Source organism: Hibiscus syriacus, unplaced genomic scaffold (genome assembly GCF_006381635.1).
Source record: "Hibiscus syriacus cultivar Baekdansim isolate YM2019G1 unplaced genomic scaffold, ASM638163v2 tig00110847_pilon, whole genome shotgun sequence".
Taxonomy (NCBI): domain Eukaryota; kingdom Viridiplantae; phylum Streptophyta; class Magnoliopsida; order Malvales; family Malvaceae; genus Hibiscus; species Hibiscus syriacus.
Genome location: NW_024062888.1, coordinates 418993 through 443884, shown reverse-complemented (window position 1 = coordinate 443884; position 24892 = coordinate 418993). Strand labels below are relative to the sequence as shown.

The 24892-nt window shown below is 31.1% G+C and overlaps 2 protein-coding genes across 2 annotated transcripts; one reads left to right on the top strand and one right to left on the bottom strand.

Annotated features, from left to right (window-relative positions):
• Window positions 1-1836: 1836 nt before the first annotated feature.
• LOC120143458 (polyadenylate-binding protein-interacting protein 9-like) lies at window positions 1837-23914 on the bottom strand. The gene is made up of 13 exons (XM_039157776.1): window positions 23453-23914; window positions 22822-22929; window positions 22678-22722; window positions 22281-22353; window positions 22079-22191; window positions 21860-21919; window positions 21684-21731; window positions 21528-21596; window positions 20520-20581; window positions 20295-20418; window positions 8824-8831; window positions 2627-2633; window positions 1837-1848 (listed from the first exon to the last, which is right to left on the bottom strand). Exons 1-10 carry the CDS (start codon window positions 23714-23716, stop codon window positions 20361-20363), a joined length of 900 nt encoding a protein of 299 aa, XP_039013707.1. The 5' UTR covers window positions 23717-23914; the 3' UTR covers window positions 1837-1848; window positions 2627-2633; window positions 8824-8831; window positions 20295-20360.
• LOC120143359 lies at window positions 12049-15518 on the top strand. The gene is made up of 4 exons (XM_039157701.1): window positions 12049-12172; window positions 12536-12631; window positions 14986-15102; window positions 15295-15518. Exons 1-4 carry the CDS (start codon window positions 12049-12051, stop codon window positions 15516-15518), a joined length of 561 nt encoding a protein of 186 aa, XP_039013632.1.
• Window positions 23915-24892: the final 978 nt, after the last annotated feature.

Below are 24892 nucleotides of genomic sequence, written 5' to 3'. Positions count from 1 at the left end.
ATTGAGGATGGGGGTATTTATATGGAGGGATTGGGGTGTGAAACGTCGGGGTAGGTGGGTAATTATAGCTAAGGTGCGTCGTAGAGGGCGCGCCTTTCTGTCGTGTGGCAGATTTTGGGGTAAGGTGTGGTCCCTGCACCGCGCTATAACTCCTTTATACACGTGTATACCATGTCAGCGTAAGGCGCATTTCACGGGGCACGCCTTACCCCACGTGACACCAAATCATCGTAAAGCGTATTTCAGGGGGCGTATTTCTGCAAAGGGTGTTAGATCAAAAAATATAGTCTAAACGATGCTTGATCGGTAATTATACTGTTCAACGGCGATATATCGGGAAAATCGCCTATTTCCCACACATAAGTGATATTGAACTCGTTTTGTTTTTATTTATTTTGCAGAGCAAAACCATTATTTTAGTAAAATTTGGAAGTTTTTTAAAACAATATGATTTTAAATGATCCAATCTTACCTCAAAAATAAATTGGTGATAACTCTCATTTTTACATCATTTTAAAATCCGTCAGATATATAGATCTTTCTAAAATAATTAATTTTAGTACATAAAATTAATTATTATTATAATTTTATTAGTCTATATTTTTGTATTTTAAACTTTATGTACTTTACTGATTGATTGTGTGATAAAAGAATTGTATTCAAATATATTATTCATGTGGTTAAATCTCCTGTAACAAGTTTTAATAGTTTTATTAAAGATTATATAAAAAGAATAAAAAATAAAAATAATATTAAAATAATATTATAGACACCCATTTTCGTCCAGAGCCTATTTAGTATATAAATTAATATAGTATAGTTTTTGAAAATATTTTTAAAAAAATATAATATATAATTTTAGAAAACGATTTTTGAAAATATATACATAGTTTTGAAAACAATTTTTTGAAAATAAGTATATTATATAGTTTTGAAAACAATTTTTGAAAATATATATATTATTTAATTTCGAAAATAATTTTTGAAAAATATATATATTATATAGTTTTAAAAATGTTTGTTTTAAAACATATTATATTATTATATGCTTGCATATTATATAGTTATATATCTCATTACATTATATATATTATATTAACATTATTTATTATTTATTTATTATTTATTTATTTATTTTATGTTTTCTTTTTTCAGATTCAATTAAGAGTTATATAAATAATGTTATCATCAGGGTTTGTGAACCTTAAAGTAATATGTCAGGGGCATCGCAAGGGAGTTATCATCAGGCGCGTGAGACCATGCGTTGGTGCTAAACCGACCATTTTGGTACCCAAACAGAACATCCCCTATTTTCCAGCATGAATCATGAAGCAGCCAACGCCAAACCAAAAAATTGACCATGCAAAAAAAATCCCGACTAAATCGGGACTGACCCATCCTGTTTATCCAGTCAAGCAACAACCCACAACCCCGAAATCACCAAAAACCAACTTTAATAAGGGGGTTATAAATACTTCAATTAACACTGAGAGAAACAATCAAGGATCAGAGCCAAATACCCAACAAATATACAAAAAAAACAACACAACAACCAAGGATACGAAAAATCGAAAGCATACCACAAAAATTGAACCACATCACAAGCATACAAAAAAATATAATCATCGGAAAAAGCAAGGTGAACACTAGCGTTGGATCAAAGGAGGAACAACTACCAGAAAGTTAGGAAATCATCATTGGTAGAGGTAAAAACCCGAAACTTTGGGCGTAGATATACACTTTTCTGGGCTTTTTTGTGGGATTTAGCCTCGGATTCGGGCTCACTAGGTTGGGAAGGTGAACACTGGCGTTGGATCAAATGAGGAACAACTACCAAAAAGTTGGAAAGTCACCATCGGTAGAGGTAAAACCCCGAAACTTTGGGCGTAAATATACACTTTTATGGGCTTTTTTGTGGGATTTAGCCTCAGATTCGGGCTCACTGGGTTGGGAAGAACATTTTGGTGGAGTTTAGATCTTTCGATGGCCGGAGCGGCGGATCAGGCGGTGGGTGATCGGTTTTCGACCGGTTATGGGAAATGTTGAGAGAGTTTTGGATTTTTTTTGGAATGGGGATAAAATGATTTTTTAGGTTTTGGGCTATTTACAGGGGAGAGACCACATTGTAATTAGAAAATAGTTAAATCATTTTCGCAGTCCCTGTAGTTTTGAAGCATAATTCATTTTGGTCACCTATTGTAAATTGGCTCTGGAATTTCAAATTTTTCAATTTAATCCCTGTTTAAATTTATTACATTTTGCAATTTAGTCCCCTAACCTTTTGTTTTTTTGGCAGCTCATTTTCAAGTATCAATTAGATCCATAAATTTCAATTTAGCTCAATTTGATTTTTTATTTCTTTTTTTTATCTATTTACTTATTTATTTATTTTTCTATTTGGTATTTTATTAACATTTTTTCCTTTCTCTTAACATTTTTTTCTTTTTTTCCTTTCAAAATTTAACATTTTTTTCGTTTTTTAAATTTTAATATTTTCTTATTTTTATTTTTATTTTTTCTCTTTTTGTTTATTATTATTATTATTATTATTATTTATTTTTATTATTTTTTACCCTTTAATATTTTTTTGACTTTTTAGGGGCAACTTTAACCAATCAAAGGTAAGTAATTTGAATTGAATCTTTTAATTTTAATTTTAATTTTCACAATTAAGATAACCGACAAATTAAAATGATACCGAAAGGGCAGTTCAATGGTGTTAATCCTTCATTGACTATAATCGACTCCTAAATCTGACATATTTATAGTAAAACGCATATCAGGTAAGATGATGTCCGATCAACCTAAATATTTTTTAAATGGTCGGTGGCGGCTCTAACCCATTTATTTAAGTCGAAGCCAAATTTCGGATACACCCGAAAGACGGTTGCGACAAATATGTATAAAAATACTATTAAAATAATATGTATTATAATGTTAAAGATAATTTAATAAATTTTTAACTGAAATAGTGTTCAATTAACCTATGACTCTAAACTCAAACAGTAAATTAAATATTAATATAAATATATATTATCAATAAAGTCATAATTAAAGTAAGAAGTTTGATGGTTTTAATAAAAAAAAGTTAAAATTATTGACAAAGATTTGACCTTGTATCACTCATGTTCCTCAAAATTATAATTATCGATACATGCATACATACATACATACATAATTTTTGTTGTTTGTTATTCTTTATATTATAATTGAACTTTAGTTTATTTGATATACTTCATATTATAATAGCTAAAAATATTAAATTCAAATACATATTATTCTCTAATTTAGAAATTCGAGTGATTTGAATAATTGAAATATTGTATAAGAAGTCTTCCTTAAATTAAAGAGTTAAAATATTTAATATTTAGATATCTAGTAAATATCTTTTTAAAAGTAACAACAAAACTAAAAATAAAATAAAATGAAGACATATATTACCAAATTCACCACTATGAATATATAATATTAAAAAAGGATAAAATATACATGGTCCTCTAACTATAGAGTACAATTTTATTAAGTCTCTTAACTATTAAAAAAATTATAAAATAATCCTCCAACTGGAGATTGTTGCTTTGTTAAGTCCTTAGACTACTAAAAGTTATAAAATGGTCACCAAACTATTCATTATGTTCCAAACTCGCCATTTTTTGTTAAAAATTTGACGGTATTATGAGGTGAACGTTAACCTACTGGTTGTGATATGATAAAATATGATTCCAAAATCTCAAACGACTATCATAACTCAATCATCATGTTAACATCAAACTTAGACAACCACAAATATTTTAACTGAAAAGGACAAGTTTTGTAACATAATGAATAGTCAAGTGACTATTTTGTAACTTTTAATAGTCGAGGGACTTAACAAAACAAGAATCTATAATCAAATGATCATTTTATAACTTTCAATAATAGTTGAACTTACTAAAATAGTACCATATAGTCGAGAGACTATTTGTCTACTTTACCCTTATTTAAAACTAGGGTAAATTACATTGTTCCTCACTCTTCTTTACTCTCTCTCCTATTTTGCTAACCGAACTTTTAATTTTTCTAATTTGCTCACTGAACTTTATAAATTGAATCATTTTGCTCACTCCGTCATTTTCTCCCTAACTGCTGATTTTTTTATTATTTAATATAAAGTAATTAAAAAATAAAATAAAAATAAAAGGTGGATGGATACCATTACTGACCACCATTGATCACTATAGATGGTGGTCGTTTGGTCCCAAAATAGGATGGCTCACTTCGCCTCGACGTCATGAGTTCGAATTCGACCTTCATTTTGTTGGACGTTACTCTGAAGTCCTCGAGTTTGAGATTGAAAGTGACGAAGTCAAAATGTTTCGGTCCAAATTCAAGGGTTTTTGGATATTTTTTGGTGAAACAACCACTAGATCCAGACTCAAGAGGTAGAGACGAACAGACCCATCCCATTTTGGGACCGAACGACCACTATCTATAGCGATTGACGATGACCGTAATGAAAATGACATAGTGGCCGACGAATAGAAAATGGAGAAGGATAAAGGGTAAACCCGAAACTGCTAGCCTGAAATTTGGGTGTTACATTAACTATTGTTAAAAACAATTAAATATTTTGATATAATCACACATTTGGTCATTGTTATTTACATATTCTCTCAATGTAGTCATACTTTAATAAATTAAAATAAATTTAATCATGCAATCGAATGATGTCATATATCATGCCATGTGTCACCAGTCGGTTGGAGGAATAACTTTATTTTAATTTAATATATTTATTTCCACCAAACAAAGAGTGACATGTGTCATCCTCTGATTGAAATAAAACAAAGGAAAATAAATTGGGCCATAAAAGATTCAAACCTTGGTCACTTAGAAAACTAAATGTGTTTCCAACAATTAAGCCATTGCTTGGTCTAAAGTAGACAACATGGTGTATATATTTTGTATCTTTTTGTATAAATACTTAAATTCATAATATTTTATATATGTTAACTTAAAAAATTTATATTAACTTATTAAATATATTTTATTATTAACTTAATTTAAAAATATTTTTTTTTATTTTTATTTAGAAATATATATTTTATGTTAAAATTTATTTAAAAGTACGACCAAATTGAGAGAATATGTAAATAACGGGGACCAAATGTGTGATTATACCAACTATCACATCACATATTTTTGACCACATCTTAATTAAATAAAAACGAAAGTGGCCATATCTTAATTAAATAAAAACAAAAGTAACCATGTCTTATGTTTTTTTTCAAAATCAGTGACAAAAAATGGACAAAACACAAACATAAGTGATCATCTATCTTGGTAAAAAACTAATATTTTAGAAGCAATTTTGTTTGAATGGGTGTAATAACGATAACAAATATTATCCTCTGAAATTAACACAATCTTCCAAACATCGTACACCAGAAATAGAAATGAGGAAGTGAATTTGTGTTACTCCATTAATTAATTTAATTAATTATATCACTAATTTTTTAAATCAATCGATTTGATCAGTCCCATTTTCACAACCATAAGCCCAACTAAACAAAGTGTTATGATCGATGAAAAGAAAGCAAAGCACCAATATTAGAATGAGTGGAACATAAGAATCAATGTATTGTCATCTCCATTTAAAAGGATCAAAAGTGTTATACCAAAATTGCTTAATTTCAAACCCTTCTTTCGGCAGAGAGTTAGTTTCAATCCAAATCAATCAAAATTCAAGCCAAAAGGTTTGATTTGATCAGAGGTACTCATTAAATTGCTAAATATAGGTGGTATATAAGAATGTGGTTAATATTATTTTTACATATGCAAAATTTAGCTGTTTATATAAAATTTTATTTAATACTTCAATTTAAATATATTCAGAGATTAATTTACATGTCCAGGTATAAAGTTTTATCCTAAATTTGTAATATTAATTTATATTAATCTCTGGATGAGAGGCATTTGAGCTATGCAGGCAGAGTTCAGTTCATCAAAGCAGTTTTGCTTAGCTTGACTAATTATTGGTGTAGACAGCTAATTCTTTCTCGTGCTGTTGTTATTACTAGGATCGAGCAGTTGTGCACTCGGTTCTTCTGGAAGGGCTCTGATGTTGCTACTAGCAATGCTCGTGTCAATTGGAAGCGGGTTTGCTTATTAAGATTCCAGGGAAGTTTGGGAGTTAAGAGCATTGGAGAATGGAATAAGGCTTCTGTCCTTCGGCTGATTAGAAGCATTTTGGCTAATGAGGGGTCTCTTTGGGTCGCCTGGATTAAGGCTTATGTTCTAAGGGGTGTCGATTTTGGCAGATTGGCATCCTAAAACTGTTGTTGGAATCTTAAGATAATCTTTAAGACGAGGGAGGTGGCTCAGTCGTTAATTTTTTTACTTCTGCTAGCAGTAGTGGAAAAGTTGACTGGATTTGGAGAGAGATCAGGGTGAAAGGGCCGAAAGTCCCTTGGCACAAGCTTGTCTAGTTTCATGGTCATGTTCCAAAGCACAACATTGTTGTGTGGATGGCCATATTGGAGAGCTTGCCTACTAGTGATAGGCTTTTGAGGATGTTATTGATGATAAATGCATCATCTGTGGTAATGAGGTGGAAACAAGGGATCACGTGCAGTTTGGTTGATGTTTTGTGAAGGAGCTTTGGGAGGTCATTCTAAGGCTTTGTGGCCTTCAGAGAAGTGGTATGTGCTGGGAGGAGGAGTTTGCTTGGGCTCCGCTGCATTTCAAGGGTAAGTCTCTCCTTGTTACTATCCTCAAACTTGCTTGGAATGGGCATGTGTATTGCATGTGGGAGGAAAAGAATCGTAGGCAATTTTCAAGGGTTACTGTTTTTGGGTAATAAACTGTAAACACCACTATTTTAATTCATGACTTTGGCCTCGACTCAATTTTCTTTTTTACAGTTACATCTCAACTTGTATCACAATTATAATATATGTAAATTTGGATATTAGTTTATAATCATTTAGTCTGTTTAAAAAATTGATATATATATATATCAATTTTAATTTATTACAATCGTAGTAATATATTAACACGATTGTGCCATATTTGTAATTTTTATGTCGTCCGATGTTAAAAAAAATTAAAATAATTTCATAATATAATAAATATACATTTTAGAATAATTTAATATAAACTCTATAAGTATATAAATAATTATTTAATTATTTTTAATTTTCAAATAAAGTGAAAAATTATTCTTTAATTTAACAATGATATAAGTAATTATTAACTTTGATGTAATAAAAACAAATTTTTATTATAATTGAATGACTAAGCTTTAAATCATTAATTTAACAAGATGTGGTACGTTTATTTAATTACTAGTTTAACACAATGGTTGAGTGCTTTGCATTTCATGTAACAGTGTAGGTTCAAATCATGCTAAGAGAAAAATTATTTTCTTTTATTTTCTCCTCATAGTTAGTGACACATGCCACCATTTAATTGGTTGAATAAATTTAATTAAAAAATACTGACAGAGAAATAGAAAGGAGATGAGGAAATTAAAAGAAATAAAAAAATTGACATGTCATGTCATATCAACATTGTCGTTAATGGTTTTAAAAAAAATTAGGTGCTAAAAACGAAATAAAAATGATAATATAAGTACTAAATATATAATTTATCCTTTTAATGTTTACTTAATAAAATCAATATTTAATTAGTGATGTACTGTGGCACACCGTAAATTCATCCATTATCATAATATGTTGAAAATAATTGAAGTGAGGATGATGTTATATTTATGTAATTATTTTGACAAAGATGATTAAGACAATTAAAAAACCCAGTAATAATTGAGAGGCATTGTTTTCGTACAATTATTGATATCACACGCAGATAATTAAAAAATTGTCATCAGACCATCAACAAGGAGTTTGTCCATTGAAATTTTTAATAAAAGGTTATGACCCTCCAATTATTGGCTAAAGTTATTCAAAACCTACAATAAACACATATTAATAAAAAAATGTATTAATAAAAAAGTTACATAATACTATAACCAATAGTCTTTTGTAAGAGTTGGTAAAGGATAACATCATGAATTATTAATTATAAATATAATTGTACGAAGTGACCTTTCAACTCAATTTACTTCATTTATAATGTCAAGATTTGAATATATGGTATTTCTTAAAAAAATCTAGAGGAACCGATTATTAGTATTGAATATCCATATTTAATTTCACGTTACATAAATAATGTATGAGACTGTCTTGTATTTTATCACAGTTTAAATCTCATTATGGTGATAATTATATTATGTTTCAACATATTACTTATAAATAATTATATTTTATACTTATAACTAAACTTATTTTAAAATATAATACCATTAAATAAAATATAATTATGAAGATATGCATTATGACATTACATTTAGTTTTTAGGGTGGGGGGATATTGATTTGAAAGCACATTATATGAATTTGTCTTTTCAATGAAATATTTGAAGCATATTTTTTCGTGAACATAAGTAGTGAAAGTCAAAAAGTTTAATGGATGAATGCAACTTTCTTTTTAAAGAAAAAAACACTTCACTAAAGTATGTTTGAAACTATTGCCAATATAGTTGGTTTGTTTTACTATTGTCAGGAAACTAAAATTTGTTAATAATTTTTATATTTGAATATAAAATACAAGTCTGATAAATTATATTTTTTATTAGTTTGGAATAAAATTATAAAATATTATTTGTTCAGAACTTTCTTAGTTTATTGACAATGAATGTACATACACCTTACAAACGTAGTTGTTCAAACTAGAAAACCTATCGATAACAACACTGCCCCTTTTTTTTGTACATAGAAGTTTAGGTCAGGGATGGCTCCATCAGTCCATGACAAGGGCATACCTAAGACCCAATTGGGATTTACCTAGAAATTTACATATTGCCCACTAAGAGGGATGGTGGTGGGATTCGAACTTGGTCTTACATAGGAATTTACAGATTGCGCATTCTCTTTTATCATTGAAGTCATTTAGTTGATTCGATTAATAAATTATATTAAATTAAAATAACCATAATTTTTCTTAATGTAATTTAATTAAGTATAAATTATTGATTTTTTAGCTCAGCATAAGGTGTTGGCTATATTTTTCTCTTTAAAACACTTGATTTTGGGGATAACAAAGAATTGTTTTAAGATATATAAATTATTTTATAAATTCTAATATAATAAAAAAAGCTCTAAATATCAACTTCATGCAGTTGGTATACTAAATTAAAGAATTATTATTTGGTATACTAAAAGTGGAACATATTATATACATTAATCTATTATGAATTAAAAAATTATTTCATAATTTTATTGTACTGATTATTAAGTTTAATGACTATTTTTTATTTTTTAAATTGTGCTGTAGCTAAGGGACAAGCAAAATCATTAGTATTGGTCTTTGACAAGGTAGTAGTACTGCTTTGAATTCCCACAACAAATTTGCTTTATCAAGAGATGAAATAAACAGCTTTTTGGTACATTTAATTGCTTTTTTCAACATAAGATAAAGCATTTTCACCCTCACAAACCCCAATCCATTTGACCAATTGAGAGTTAATTTAAAGTGCAATGTGTAGAATTTATCAAACCACATCAATTGAGTACATATGTATTATTAATGAAATATTTGATAAAAGAATATCATATAGAATATTAATTGTTAATATGTTAAAATATAAAAAAAATTCAGAAGTGATTTTTTACGAATTTCTTTAATTAACTGCTGATACTCAGTCTATTGGTTAACTAATTCAGATTAAATTTTACAGAGATTCATTAGTAAATATATAAAATGTTTTAGTTACATAGTTGATATGGAAAATCTTCCCTCATCAATCATAAACTAGTAGCATAAAAAAACATAAAAGGACAAATATTACTCAACAACTAGGGTTTATTAATTTATTGATGATATTAATCATTACAAGATAATATTTCTCCATTATTGATTTGCAATGATTTTATGGATTTTGAGTGATATTTTCTTTTAAACTCTCTAACTAGAAGCAATCTATAATTCCCCAATAAAAAAACATTTTTGCAGCTATTTTGTATTTTTTTTTTAAAATACAAAGCAAATTAAGCTAAGGTAATAATTTCCTCAACTTTGTTTCCCGTCTTTGCTTTGGGACTGAATTGCTGATAGGGTTTGGTCCCGAGTGAACTTCATGCAATTCTTTCCTTTGCAAAACATGGGCACCACCTTCGTCTCCACCTGCTCCCATAAATGACTGCATTTTCACCACAAAATAATCATTCTTCCTTTTTTTTCAAAACAAAGAGAAAAGAGAAAATAAAAGAAGATTAATCATCTCACTACATGCTGGTAGTAATCATGACCCATAGCTGAATATTCCTTAGCTTCCTCAACCCCAAAATCTAAAAACACAAACCATTTAAAGTTAAACAACTTGTTATTTACTATATCATATATTTACGCACTAAATTATATATATATAGAGAGAGAGGGAGACCTTGAGGTTTTGAGAAGGGCAAAGCAGAGTGAAGAGAGGGAGAGGAGAGAAGTAAAATAAGGAGAAAAGAGGATAAAAAATTCATAGTTTTAATGATTGTGTTGTGGTGTCAAGAGGGTTGATTATATATATATATATTATATGAAAGAAAGGGTTTAATTATTATTTCAATGAAAAGAAGAGGATCCAATTTGACATGGGTTTCTGAGGCAAATAAAGAAATAAAGTGTTTTGAGGGATTAATTCTAGTTACTGCCAACCCATCATTGATGTGGCTTAAAAGTTGATTATCAAGATAAACATGTACATCACCTCTCAATATTAGCCCCTCTTGTTACATCAAATAAATATCAATTATAACAATCTTCTAATGATTTAACACCAAACAAAAATATAATATTTTAATATTTATTGGGTAAATTATAAATTTCATCATTCAACTTTCTTCTCCTCTAATTTTGGTCATTAAGTTTAAAAATTTTAATTTACTCATTGAACTTTTGAGTTACTCCTATTTTGGTCACTCCACCGTTAAATACTTAACGATGTTATGAGTGGACATTTTCCTTTCTAAAATGTTGAAATTGCCCCCCAAAACTTTAACTTTTTTGTGAAAAACTCTTAGTTTTAAATTCCCTTTGATTTTCCGATGATGAAGCATCATCTTCCAAGTTCCAATGACGCGGAGGTGGAGAAGAAAGAAGCGAGCTTTATAACTTTATTTCATGTTGTTTGGAAGGTGAATATCATAGATTATAGTGGTTTATGGTTTTATGAGTTATGGGCATAAGGTTGAGTTTTTTGAATTTTTAAATGATTTAAGTGAAATCTAAATTGATGGTGTGGTAGAAGACAATTATGATGAGTTCATCAATATATTGAGTGATTGAAGAAGTCACCAAAGAATGATAATTACCATCCCGACATGACATATGGATGGAACTGTAAAACTTTCATCTTTGGAGGAAGAAGATAAAATAAAATTAAAAGAAAAAATAGCGTGGATGACACATGGATTTCATGTTGCAATAAAAAATAGTCCACATTAGCACACATCGTTATCATGTCACATTTCCATTATGATTTAACACTCAAGTGACTAAAATGCTAGTAAACTAAAAGTTTAATGAGCAATTTTTTTTTAATTTAATGACTAGAATAAGAATGAGAAGAAAGTAAAGTAATAAGTTTTATAATATACTCTAATTTTAAAAAGGTTTAAATATACATTTAGTACTTGAAGTAATTCAAGTTAGTATTTAAATAATTTTTATTCCAAAGCTAATACTTAAATTACCCATATTCCAAAGCTACTTATTCTACATGGAAGCTCAACAACTCAATAGTAATGGTTTGGCTAATCAAATCGATGAAAAGCCACATAAGCCATACTTATCTTCTTTTCAAGACTGCGAAAGATATGTGGGAGGCAGTCAAGGAGAACTACTCTGATTTGGGAAACACTTCTCAATATTTGAGATCAAACTCAAATTAAAAGATATTCGATAAGGGACGCTCGAAGTAACTCATTACTACAACAATCTAAAGATCCTATGGCAAGAACTCGACATGTATGATGAGACTGACCGGGGTGAAGGCTTGGAACACTCCAAGTTTATGACACATCTCAACAAGGAACGACTCTATGAGTTCCTAGCAAGGCTGAACCGAGAGCTAGATGAAGTCTGCGGGCGTATTCTGGGGAGAACTCCTCTCCCAACTGGGGAGAACTCCTCTCCCAACCATTGGTTAAGCATTTGAGGAAGTTCGAAGGAAGGAAAATCAACACTGATTCATGATCGGAGACGTAAAATAATCTAAAATCGGGACAACCCTTGGTCACCATTCGGCTGAAACTTCTTCCTTCATCTCCAAGAGACCTCAATTCCAAAAAAATTAAGCTGGGAATGATACATGGTCAACTTGTCTATGGTGTAACCAATGTAACCGTGTTGGTCATACAAGGGAAAAATGTTTTAAACTCCATGTCTATCCTGAAAAAAACCTAAAGATAACAAGACTGCAATGTTATCCTCTAATATCCCTAATGTTGCAGATGATGCTCTCGATGTTCGCCTGACCAAAACCCAACTTGAGACCCTCCATAAGTTGTATGGTACTTCTAATGCTCATGGATCTCTAGCTACCCAAGGTATTGCCCTCAACATTCCTCTTGGATACTTGATTCGGGTGCTTCGGATCACATGACAGGTCAAACCTATACACTCTGCCATGATCAGTCCTGAATTCGCATAGCTGATGACTCTTATTCACGGGTGGCTGGAGTGGGAAAATACAACTAACAGAGAATTTTTCTCTTAATAAAGTCCTACATGTCCCAAACTTGTCCTGCAATTTACTTTCAATTAGCAAACTTACCGAGGATAAAAACGTTCTTGCTAAATTTTCTGCATTTGGTTGTGTGATACAATAACAAAAATCGGGGAGGATGATTGGCACTGCTAAAGTTGACGATGAACTCTATGTTTGGAATAAAGATTGTTCACAATAAGGATTGGCTCTATCCACTTCAAAAGAGGACACAATTATGGTATGGCACCGTAGACTAGGGCATCGAAACTTCTTGTACTTGAAGAAACAATTTCCACTGTTATTTCGAAATAAAAGTGTTAGTTCCTTGAAGTGTGAGATTTGTCAATTATCCATACATACCCTTGTACCATACCCATTAAAACCATATATCCAGTCCCAACCTTTTTCATTAATCCATAATGACCTATGGGGAGCCAGTCGAGTGAAGAATGTTACGGGGGTTAGGTGGTTTATAACTTTCATTGATGACCACACTAGGGTCTGTTGGGTCTACATTCTCAAAGAAAAATCTGAAACACCCAAAATATCCAAAACTTTCACTCAATGGTTCAAACCCAATTTAATTTTACTATCATACTCTCTACACTGACAATAGGAGAAAATATTTTAACTATGTCCTAAGTCCTTATCTCTCTTACCAAGGAATCATTCACCAAAGCTCTTGTCCTGACACCCATCAACAAAACGGGATCTCCGAGGAAAAAACTGACATATACTTATTGCAACTCGAGCCCTCATGTTCACTATGGGTGTACCTAAAAATTTGTGGGGAGAGGCTATCATTACTGCATGATATCTCATAAACTGACTACCATCAAAAGTTCTAAATCTCCAAACACCTCTAAATACCCTCCAAAAGTCTTTTCCCTTATTTCGTGTTCCCAATCTACCACAAAAATATTCGGATGTAAAACCTTTGTCCATAATAATAAACCCAATCAATCCAAACTTGATCCTCGAGCCCACACTTACGTCTTAATTGGTTATTTCCCCACATAAAAAAGGCTATAAGTGTTATTCACCAATCTTACACTGAATGTTTATCTCTCGGGACGTCACATTTTTTTAGAATGAAGCATATTTTGCATCTCATTTTCAGGGGATACACTCAATGAAGATGAGTCCCTTAATACCCTTCTCATTATACCACCTGATCCTACCACTACTGCCACAAACAACCTAATAACCAAGGTGCCATTGTAATCCCAGATTTAGACACTATTTCCCCTGTGTAGTAGAAAATTAACACGGTTGATCACACTACCAAGGAGCATCAACTACCTGATCCAAGAAAACAGCAAAAACTGGCTCCAGAGGATCCATAAATTCGTCCAGAAGTTCGATTTTACTCTCGGCAGGGGCATCCTCCTAAAATTGATACAACAGTGCCAATTTCATCCCCAACCGAGGACTGTTCTGAAACAGAAGACTCTCTTATATCCATCTATCTTCCAATTACAATTCGAAAAGGCAAAAAAGTTGCACTTAAAACCCTATTTCTCAATTTATGTCATATAAAAACTTGTTTAAGTCATACAAAACTTTTGTGTCTAATGTTGATTCTGTAGAAACTCCAAAAAAATATAGAAGAAGCTCTTGAATCAAATGAGTGGAGGCAAGCTATGATGGAATAAATGAAGGCACTAAAAAGTAATGAAACTTGGGAAGTCTCGGATCTATCTAGTGGGAAGAAGACAATGGGTGCAAATGGATATTTACTACAAAATTTAAACCTGATGGTAGTGTTGATCGACACAAGGCTCGGCTTATGGCTAAGGGCTTCACACAAATATATGTTATTGACTACGATAAGACGTTTGCATCGACTGCCAAGTTAAACACCATTCGTGTTCTTCTATCCCTAGCGGTCAACTTGGATTGGCCATTGACTCAATTGGATGTAAAAATGCATTCCTCAATGGAGAATTAAATGAGGAAGTGTACATGGATTTTCCACCAAGGTTTGAAGAAGGAAAGGTAAACTGTGTAAGTTGAAGAAGTTCTTGTATGGGCTGAAGCAATCTCTAAGGGCTTGGTTCAACCGATTTGCCAAAGCTATGATCAGTAGAAGTTATGTTCAAGGACAAACCGACCACACCATGTTTTATAAACACTCAGAAAGTGGAAAATATTGCATCCTAATTGTTTATGTGGGCGATATAATATTAACAGAAGATGATTCAAGCGAAATTGAGAAGCTAAAAGAGTTTTTTAGTGCAAAATTCGAACTCAATGACTTGGGGAATCTTAAATACTTCCTTGGAATTGAGGTAGTAAGGTCTAAGGCAGGTATTTCCATCTCCAAAAGAAAATATGTTCTTGATCTACTATCTGAAGTCAGTTTGTTGGGCTGCAAACCAGTCGAAACTCCTATAGAATTTAATCTTAAATTGGGAACTGATAATGATTGAGAAGAAGTTGACAGGGGGATATATCAATGACTAGTAGGGAGACTTATCTACCTATCTCACACTCGTCCAGACATAGCCTTCGGTGTGAGTGTTATCAATCAGTACATGCATACTCCAAGGGAGAAGCACCTGGAAGTTACGTACAAGATATTAAGGTATCTAAAAGGGACTTCTGGTAAAGGCCTGCATTTCAAGAAAACTAGCAACTGGAATGTGGAAGTATACACTGATGCAGACTGGGCAGGATCTGCTAATGATAGACATTCTACAAGTGGTTATTATAGTTATGTTTAGGGCAATCTTATGACGTGGGGAAGCAAAAACAATCTATTGTAGAACGTAACAGTGCAGAAGCAGAGTATTAAGCACTATCCCATGGTATATGCGAATGAATCTGGGTACAAAGAGTAATGGGAGAACTAAAAGTGCCCTACATAGGCTTATATAGATGAATTGTGACAACTAGGAAACTGTTAGCATATCTCATAATCCTGTACACCACGATCGCACCAAACATGTGGAAATAGACAACCACTTTATCAAAGAGAAAATTAACTCTGGAGAAGTGTCTGTCACCTACCTATCTACTAGACAACAAGTTGCAGACTTGTTAACCAAAAGTTTGAGCAGAAACATGTTTGAGGAACTTATTGGCAAGTTGGGTTTGATAAATATCTAAACTCCAGCTTGAAAGGGAATGTTTGAATCCCTAAGATTAAGGACAGATTTCTTACCTTAGTCCTAGGAATTGCCTTGTAAAGTAAGAACTAATTTAGTTATTGATTCTTAAGAATTTTACTTATTTTTAGGGATTACTTCTTTATGTGTACTTAGTTCTCTCTATAAAGGTTGTAAATTACTTAGTGAATGATAACAACCTTCTTGCTAAGTTTGTTCATTATGCACTCATCCAAAATATCTCTTATATGCCACACACTTAATGAAATAATTTGATCTCAAAAACACATGTGAATGACGAAAAAATAGTCATTTGATATTAGTCCTCAATCATGAGCTGAACAAGAAACAACTTTGATGATGCTGAACTGGTCACTACTAAGTACTGACAGTCATTGCAACACAACTTTCAACAAAAATTCATCTTCAGATCCACTTGCACAATAACCCTATCAGTCCTATCATCCCATCTTAAAATCAAGAACAAATATCAAAGATAATTAAGATTGGAGGATCATCTGCATGAAACACTTCTGACAAATCTATCATAGACATACTTTTACTCCTCACCGTGCCAACTTGAAATGAAAATACTCAAACCAATATTATGACATGAGCTCCAAGATTTGAATAAAAAATTAACATCGATATGGACTAACAACTAACCTATGCACATCTCTTTCTCGTAACTTATGATTATGAACAGTAAATGATATAGAGGATAACAAGCTAAATAAAGCTCTTCCCACCTGTTTGTCCTAATATGTGATGGTTGTTGAATCACCAAGGTGACATGCAATTCCTGAGAAGAAATTTTTTCCTCCTCAACAGGGGATTAAGCTGCAAATAACAAAGAAAATGTATGGGATAAATTTAAAGATAGAACAATGTCAAAGGAAATGAAGAGTGTCAATATATATGATAAAATATCCCAATAGATTGATACCTTCAACTGAATAATATTGAACTTCCCCCAGTGCTACAGTGGTCCTTGAAGAACTCAACTCTTATCTTTTCTACGTTCTCTCTTCATCATCCTGAAGTTTCTGCTGCCTCATTCTAATTTTTGCTTCTATAACACGTTGTTCTTCCTGCAAATTTTAAATTGCAGAAACAACTATATAATTCACTTTTTCCCTAAAGAAAATCATAGGATTTAAAACCCTCCATTGTTTTGGAAAGAAAGTGTGAACTTACAATTTCCTCAATCCCTCTTTCCTCCTTTGTTTTCACACCTCGATACTCCACAACATAGTTTGAGGTTTTGCAGAAGGGACACCTCAAAATGTCGAGGAATGCAAACATTGGAATACAATTACATGGAAAAAATCAAACTGAAAAGCTCTACTGTAAATTTCATTATTTGGAAGGATATTGGGTAGGGCGCGGGTTGAATTTGGATTCTTCATATGCAGAAAACACTCTAGTGCAAATAAAATCCGTCAAAATTTCATGCAACTAGCAATATCAATAAGTATTGGAAAATTCATATAGTTCACCTGTGCAAATACTTTTCAAGCAACATCTTGATCTGTTGAGACTCGGATAATACTAAAATAAAATAGGGAAATATCATATTGAGGTAATTACAAGGTATTACATGCAATCACAACTAAATTTAAAAGATAACTAGACATGAAGAACATTTAACAAAGAATCAGTAAACAAGTAGACAATGTAGGATTCCAAATATGCAATGATTGATAAAACGAAAGGATGAAAGAGTATGAAATTACAACTGGAGTGTTTTAACATAAGATGAATCAAAACAAAATAAATACAAACCAAAAAGCAAATTGGGCATTCTTCAAGATTATAACAGCATTCTTCATTGCCAGGATAACATGGAGCCAGCTTTGATTCAAGTATCAGCTTTCTTAGCATATTAACATCCACATCGTTATGAACATACAACCCTTGGGGACGCATATACCTCTCATCCACCACTTGCTTTCTCCTCCCCAATGTATTACCCATAAAATTCTCTCAAATTTATGTTATGCTCCAAAAAATATTTTATTTCCCTTTTTTTCCTACTTACAATTTGCTTGTTCTATTTCTACAAAATCAAAACCAACCAAAATAGTTATACATTTGGTTTTGATTATTTGGCTTACACATGATAACAAACACGATCTAAAGCCCTAATTCAAACTTTTCCAACACAAGAAGTTAAATGCACATAGGAAAAACTGAATTCTAATCGAAATAGACAACAGTCAGTTTATGAAATCATTCCCCAAGCATCCTGCAAATGCCACCAAGTAAAAGCTCAAAATTGAACGAAGGAATTCGAATTAACAGTTAATGTATGCTCCCGAATTTCGAATTTACTGACAAAAAATTCATATATAAAACCCTATGTTTTGGATTAGTAAGAGAAATGAAGTTACTAAGTCCAATTTTCCACAGTGCATTCAATTCAGAAACATTTCAATGCCTATAATTCAAGTATTCAACCCAGAAAACAGTTAACACTAAAAATGAGGAGGAAAAGTAAATCATTTTCGAAAAACAAAGAGATAAATTCAAATTCTAAAAGAAAAACACACGAAGTTAATCCCAGAAAAATGACCGAACAAAACAAAAGAAAACTTTAGTAAATATAAGTCATTTGAGAGATTAAAAGAAACTTACCTTGAAATTTGAAATCTTGAAAGGGATTCGATGAAGTGAAATTGGAGACTTGAAAAAGAGACTAAATAATCCGAACTTTCTCTCAGAAAAGGAAAATCAAATTTATTTATATTATCATTTTCTTTCTTTAAACATTTATACACCGTATATTTTTTTTATTTCTTCTCCTTTTTCCCATTTTGTCTTTTTCAAGTTTAAATCCTTTGTTTAGTAATGCGGTTGGTATATTTTCCTATTTATATTTAAAGTATTATATATTTTTATATAATTTGTTATATATTACTTTTTATATTTTAAGGATTTATTTTATGTAATTACTTATGAAATATATATACTATATATATTATATTTAGGATTTTTATCAATTTTCATATTATATCATATAATATGATTAGATCATTTTTAACTAGTTTAATTGTCAGTTAAAATATTTTATAACAAAATTTCGGTTAAAATATGCAGAATTTTATAAAATCTCTGCATATTTAGAAATTAAATCTCCTACTTTTAAGAATATAGTTTAATTTAATTTTTAGATCTTAAAATTCATTTAACATCATAATTTTTTAACAACTAAATGAACTTAATGGTTAAAGAAATAATTGTTATATCTAAAAATTTTATACTGAAGCATAACATTTGCAGAGATGTTTGAGAATTTATTATTAAATAATTTAATATATTTAAAACATATACAACTTTGTAATTACTCAAACTAATAAAAATACATGATGAAATTTTATATTACATCCTATTTCCATTAGAGGGGAATAAAACTTGATTTGATTTGAAAAGATTGATTTTTTTTCAAATTTTGAATTATTCAAACCAACTTTAATCTTATGTTCGAGTTTATTTTGAATTTGTAAAGTTCAAAAATTGAAAAAACTAAAAATTTAGTTAATTAATTTGACAGTTTTGTATTTTGATCCTTAATTTCCTTATTTTCAAAATTTCTCTTCTATTTTAAGTGATTTTTTTTTATCAAATTTGGACTATAAGATCTTAAATTATTATATAATGACTATGTATTTTGAGAGGGATAGTTAAAAATTCAACCCATAATGTCCTTATACTTCATCTTCGACATTAGACTTTATTTTCTTCTGGTTGCTTTCAATGTTGCATGACGTTTAATGCATGAATATTGACTAAAGCACGGTCATATAGATTAAATACGTATTTTGGAATTTTTACATGTTATGATCTTTTAAATTAATATGTTTATTTAGAATTTTTTTTGATAATATAAAGTGATTACATGACGATATCTATTTTAAGTGATGTTCAAGCATGTAATTCGACTGGAGACGTTAAAATCTTTGTTCGTGTAAATTTATTTATTTGGACTTTTAATCCAATTGACATGCTCAAATATGTGCATGATGATACGATGTTTCCATATGTATGGCATGTTATAACTATGTTCATCTATTTTCATTAATATCCATACTGTTTTTTTGCAAATTTTCAGAAAAAAAAATGACCGACCTTTTGTGAAAAATGATCGATCCCTTTGCGTAGATGCCTAGGTAGATTTTTGAGAGCATACTGAAAAAATTTGGATCGATCCCTCAAAGTCGGGTCGGATCTTAAAATGCTTGGTTGATCAGACAATGCAAGAAAACTAAAGAAGGCATGAAAGGATCTAAAAAGAAAGGGAAAAAAGAACATTTCCCTCAAAGTCGCTTCAATCCAAAGCATGATCGAAATCTTTCAAAGATGAAATTAAATACTGCAACAGATAAAGGACAGTTTCAACATCCCTTCAACACAACAAAGTTTCTCACCATTTGGAAGTCACCGAACTCGGTTGATCAGTTAATGCAATGTCGGACGAGTAACTCGCGGCCTCACCGGTGTCTTTGAAGGACTTACCCTGAAAGTTCGGAATTTAAACGCAGTAGGGTTAAGCTTTTAATCGACGACGGACATGGAAACGAAAGCAACAATTTAGGGGGAAGCAATTCGGGGACACACCTGATAGGCTGAGTTCCTAGCACCATACCACTACAATTCAGTGCAAGTATGGCACTTTCCGCCTGTCGACAAAACGGAAGAAAATTATCGGTCCGATTCAAGGCACAAAACATCATGCAGGAAATACTAGTAATTGCGGAAACAAGTAAAAGTATTTTCATTAGCACACTAAATCTTATTGCGTATTATATATGTAAAAGTGCGAGTACAACGACGTTGCTTTCTGCCGGTGATGATTCAAGCATGTACAACAGATTTAATGCAAAAGTAGATGGATAGTTACTTGTCGTAGTTACAACCAAGCCATAATATGGTAAAAAAGTTCAATGGTAAACGAATAATCAAACGAATAGACATTTATGGTAACGATATGCAACATTTGAATGAAATACGGAAGAAGTCATTCGACTCACATACATCCTTTGTAAGCAAAAAGAACGTAAATACCTTGTCGAATCATCATCGATGACAGCATAAAATCAGTAAGAAAATCAAAGAAGACAGAAATCCTTTCCTAAATTTAGCTGGTCCGTGGAAAAGTCAAAGAGGTTCAAGGAAAAAAAGAAAACATTGATCGAACAAACATAAAATCAACTGTCTCGCAATTGCATACTTAAAACCCGACATCGATATTACATGTGGAATAGCTGAATTATAAAGGTTGTGAACTCAGTCATATGGTTGGGACAAGGTTTCAACACCGAATATAATTTTTTTTTTTTTTGAAAATCCGAATATAAAGAAACATAAAAGGAGTTAATAAAAAAAGCATGGTTATATATGTCAATGGCATTCATAGATCAATATATATATCGAAAACTTGTTCCAAGAAGAGCTCGTGTTTTGATACAGACGTCACTTAATCATTTGCACAAACAGTTTGCAAAGAGTCGACCGTGACATATGAAATATACTAAACCAAAGCCAGAAACATAGTTTTTAAATCATCATAAATAAAGTTTCAACTCCAAATCTATTTCGAGATGAATCCCATAAACATCAACTCACCATGGCAAATTCAACAAAAGCTATACGAGTTGAATGGACTTGATCCCCTAAAAGCCTCAAGCAAGTGACCTGAGAATTAAATAAAATGATCACGATAAGCCCCTCTACCTTTAATCTTCTTCAAGAGAAGGTGTGAGGTTTTGATAGTGTACTAACCTCACCACAGGTTGATTCAAAGAAATTCTTCACTTCAGCTTGAGAAACCTTCAGTTGAAGTGAAAATGTTGTTCGGATTAGATCAACAAAGTTATATTAATAATACAGATGCTAGATGAAGAGATGATAACAGATTACTTCAGCTACATTCATATGAGTAAACATGGGGGAGTTACCTTCTTGTCAATATTTGTGCAGTAAACCGTCCTGGTACACATTTCTCTTTCATCTTCTGACTGCAATTGTAGTTATTACCCGTATCAACTATGAGACTCAGAACAAATATATAGAGAAAAAACCGAAAAGCTAATTAACAATGATGAAACAGTATTGGATAAAGTGAAGCCTTGTGCAAAACCGAGACAGATAACAGCCAGAAAGTAGTTCATTCATACCCTAGGGAGAAATGTAGGGTTCACAGGAAGGATGGCAGTTTTTGATGGCAAGACCCTAACGGGATAAAACCCGAGCATTGTCCCATCAATGTTCAAAGCAGCTCTTGCACCATCTGTGAAAACAAAGTTCACATAAAACGTGAAAAAATGTACATCGATTTTAAAAAAAAGTTTTTAAGTTCAGTCCATAGAAGCTGCTTGCCTTCATCTGCAAATTCCACAAATGCAAAGCGAAGAACTGACTGCGGATCACCACAAACTCGGCAATCAACAACCTTCAATAATAAATTCCCAAACCACTTGAGAAATGCCATATATATAATAAGTTGTCACATAAGCTATCATATTTACAGTAATAACGTCGCCTTTTTAAACTCAAGCAAAGTGGAGATACCGACCAAAAATATGAAATAAATCCATGATTGAAAAACGAAGAAAAAAAGGGAGAGCTCAAGTCTTGTGCATACCGCAGCAAGAGAGAGAGAGAGAGAGCACTATAGAAAGACATGATAAAGCTTTAAAGAATGAAGTTACGCTACAATACTCCATTAGCCAATTGTAAGTGAAATTACAAGTTTAAAGCCATCACTATAACTTACTTGTCCATAATAACTAAATAAGCCAGCAAGTTGCTCTTCGGTAATCTAACACAAAGAAGGAAATGAATTTCACAAGTGAGCTATCCAAATCAGAATAAAACAACAAAAAGAAAATCACTAGACCATATTGTTGTTTGAACTTACAGTCAGATCAATATCGGAAACATAGACTGTTCTCTTGATGCCATCATCTCTTTGAGCTCGAAAACCTCTACCATTAAGCCTTCTACCCCGGTTGAATTTATTTTTACCCTGAAAACACAACTATAATCATTTACCAAATTTAACCAATGTAAAATTATAAACAAATATAAGACATTCATGTGTCGATAACTCGATATTCAGCATAATATCGCATATGACGACAAGTAGAGGGAGCAACCAAATCCAAATGCATCCAAGTTCCAACAAGTCAATCAAATTAATGATTAGACGATAATTAGGTTTATTAAAGCTCTTGGAGTCATAAATTCCAGCAATACAGTTTTTCAATCATAAGGGGAAGAAATATCAGAAACCAATTCAAAATGCAGACTTGAATAAACATATGAACAGGAAACAAACTGCCAATTTAACCATTAGGATTACAGAACAAATAGTAAAACCCCCATTTATCTATACAATCAAATTCATATCATCAATAATTTCCCACGAGAAAAACAAACAAAAATGAAAAAAAAACTGAAAATTAGCAAACACCCATGATCCAAAACAAAAAAAAGAAGTAAGCAAGAATGCCATTAGAAAATGTAAGTGGTAAGTGGGAAGAAATTACCCTTTTGTTGGAGAAATTCTCATTCCCAGCTGATTGCTTGTTAACAGGAATCTGATTAAAATTATCTGTTTTTTGGGTCTGATCATGATAATAAGATGACGGGAAAAATTCTTTGGCCAAAGGATTCAACTTTGTAAACATATCAACCAGATTTTCCACATTGAAATCCTTTGATTCTGATTTGGCTGTTTCCAGTTCCACGACCAAATCGTTGTTTTCAACAGAATCCACTGCTTCACCTGAATTGTCAACAACTGTAGCCATTGGAGCAAAACCCAAAACCCACCAATAAAATCTCTTTTTCTTAGCAAAAAAGAATACTGATAATCAGAAGAAATGGGAATTTAGCTTTTTGTGAATTTATTCTCGACGTTTCATCTTTCTTACCAGAGAAGAAGAAAGTTGAGAACTTTACAGAGAAAATAAAAATAAAACCTTTGTTTTTTTTATGATTATTGATGCCTAATAATAGACACCCCCATTTGGAACAAACAAATTTCTAGAAATGGCAGTGGAATCGAAACACATAATGGTTTCCTTTTTTGCTCCTTTTTGGATGTGTTTAAATTAAATTGATAAATATCTCAAATTAAATAAAAAGGATTCTGGGTTTTGAATGAAATTGAATGAGCATGAAAAAAGAGAGAGAATCGTGAAGTAGAATAACATCTTTTATGGTTTGTTTAGTAAGAATATAATTACTAATCGGAATAAGATTATTGAGAATGTTATATTTTATGTTTGATTCATTTAGCAGGAATATAAGATTACACTGTTTGGTTAAAAGAATAAAAAATTATTGTAATGTATATTTTATAAATTTGTCCTTATTATATATTTATTTTTTTAACAAGTTAAATTTTACTATAATATTACTATAATTAATTTATATATTTTCTTTAAAAAAATTAAATTCATAAAATTTATATAATTGTTTTACAAAATTGAAAAGATAAATAGATTTAATGAAAGGGTCTAAACTTTATATAAAATTCTAATTATAGATTTTTTTTTTTTGTAAATCTAAAATAGTTTAAAGATAAATTTATAATTTAACCTTCGTAGAATTTTTATTATTCAATGACAGAAGAATGATATTTTGAAAAAAAATAAGGGCATTTTAGTCCAAAACGTCTATAATCCAACAATACTTAAGGGAAAAAAGGTAATCACATTCTCAGTAATATACCTCTAAAATACCACTGTTGAAAATAAAAAATTATCGAGAAATAAGATTACTGGCCAACCAAACGAAAGAATGACATTTCATTCCCCGTTAATCCCATATGACTCCAACCAAACGCCCCCTTATAATTTCCTTTTCTTTTCTCATCTTAATTTTTCCTTTTAAATTTAAAAAATGGTGAAAATAATCAGGGGTTGATATCCGGATATTCTTATGACATCAATTAATAATATACTAACGTAAATATCAAAGTA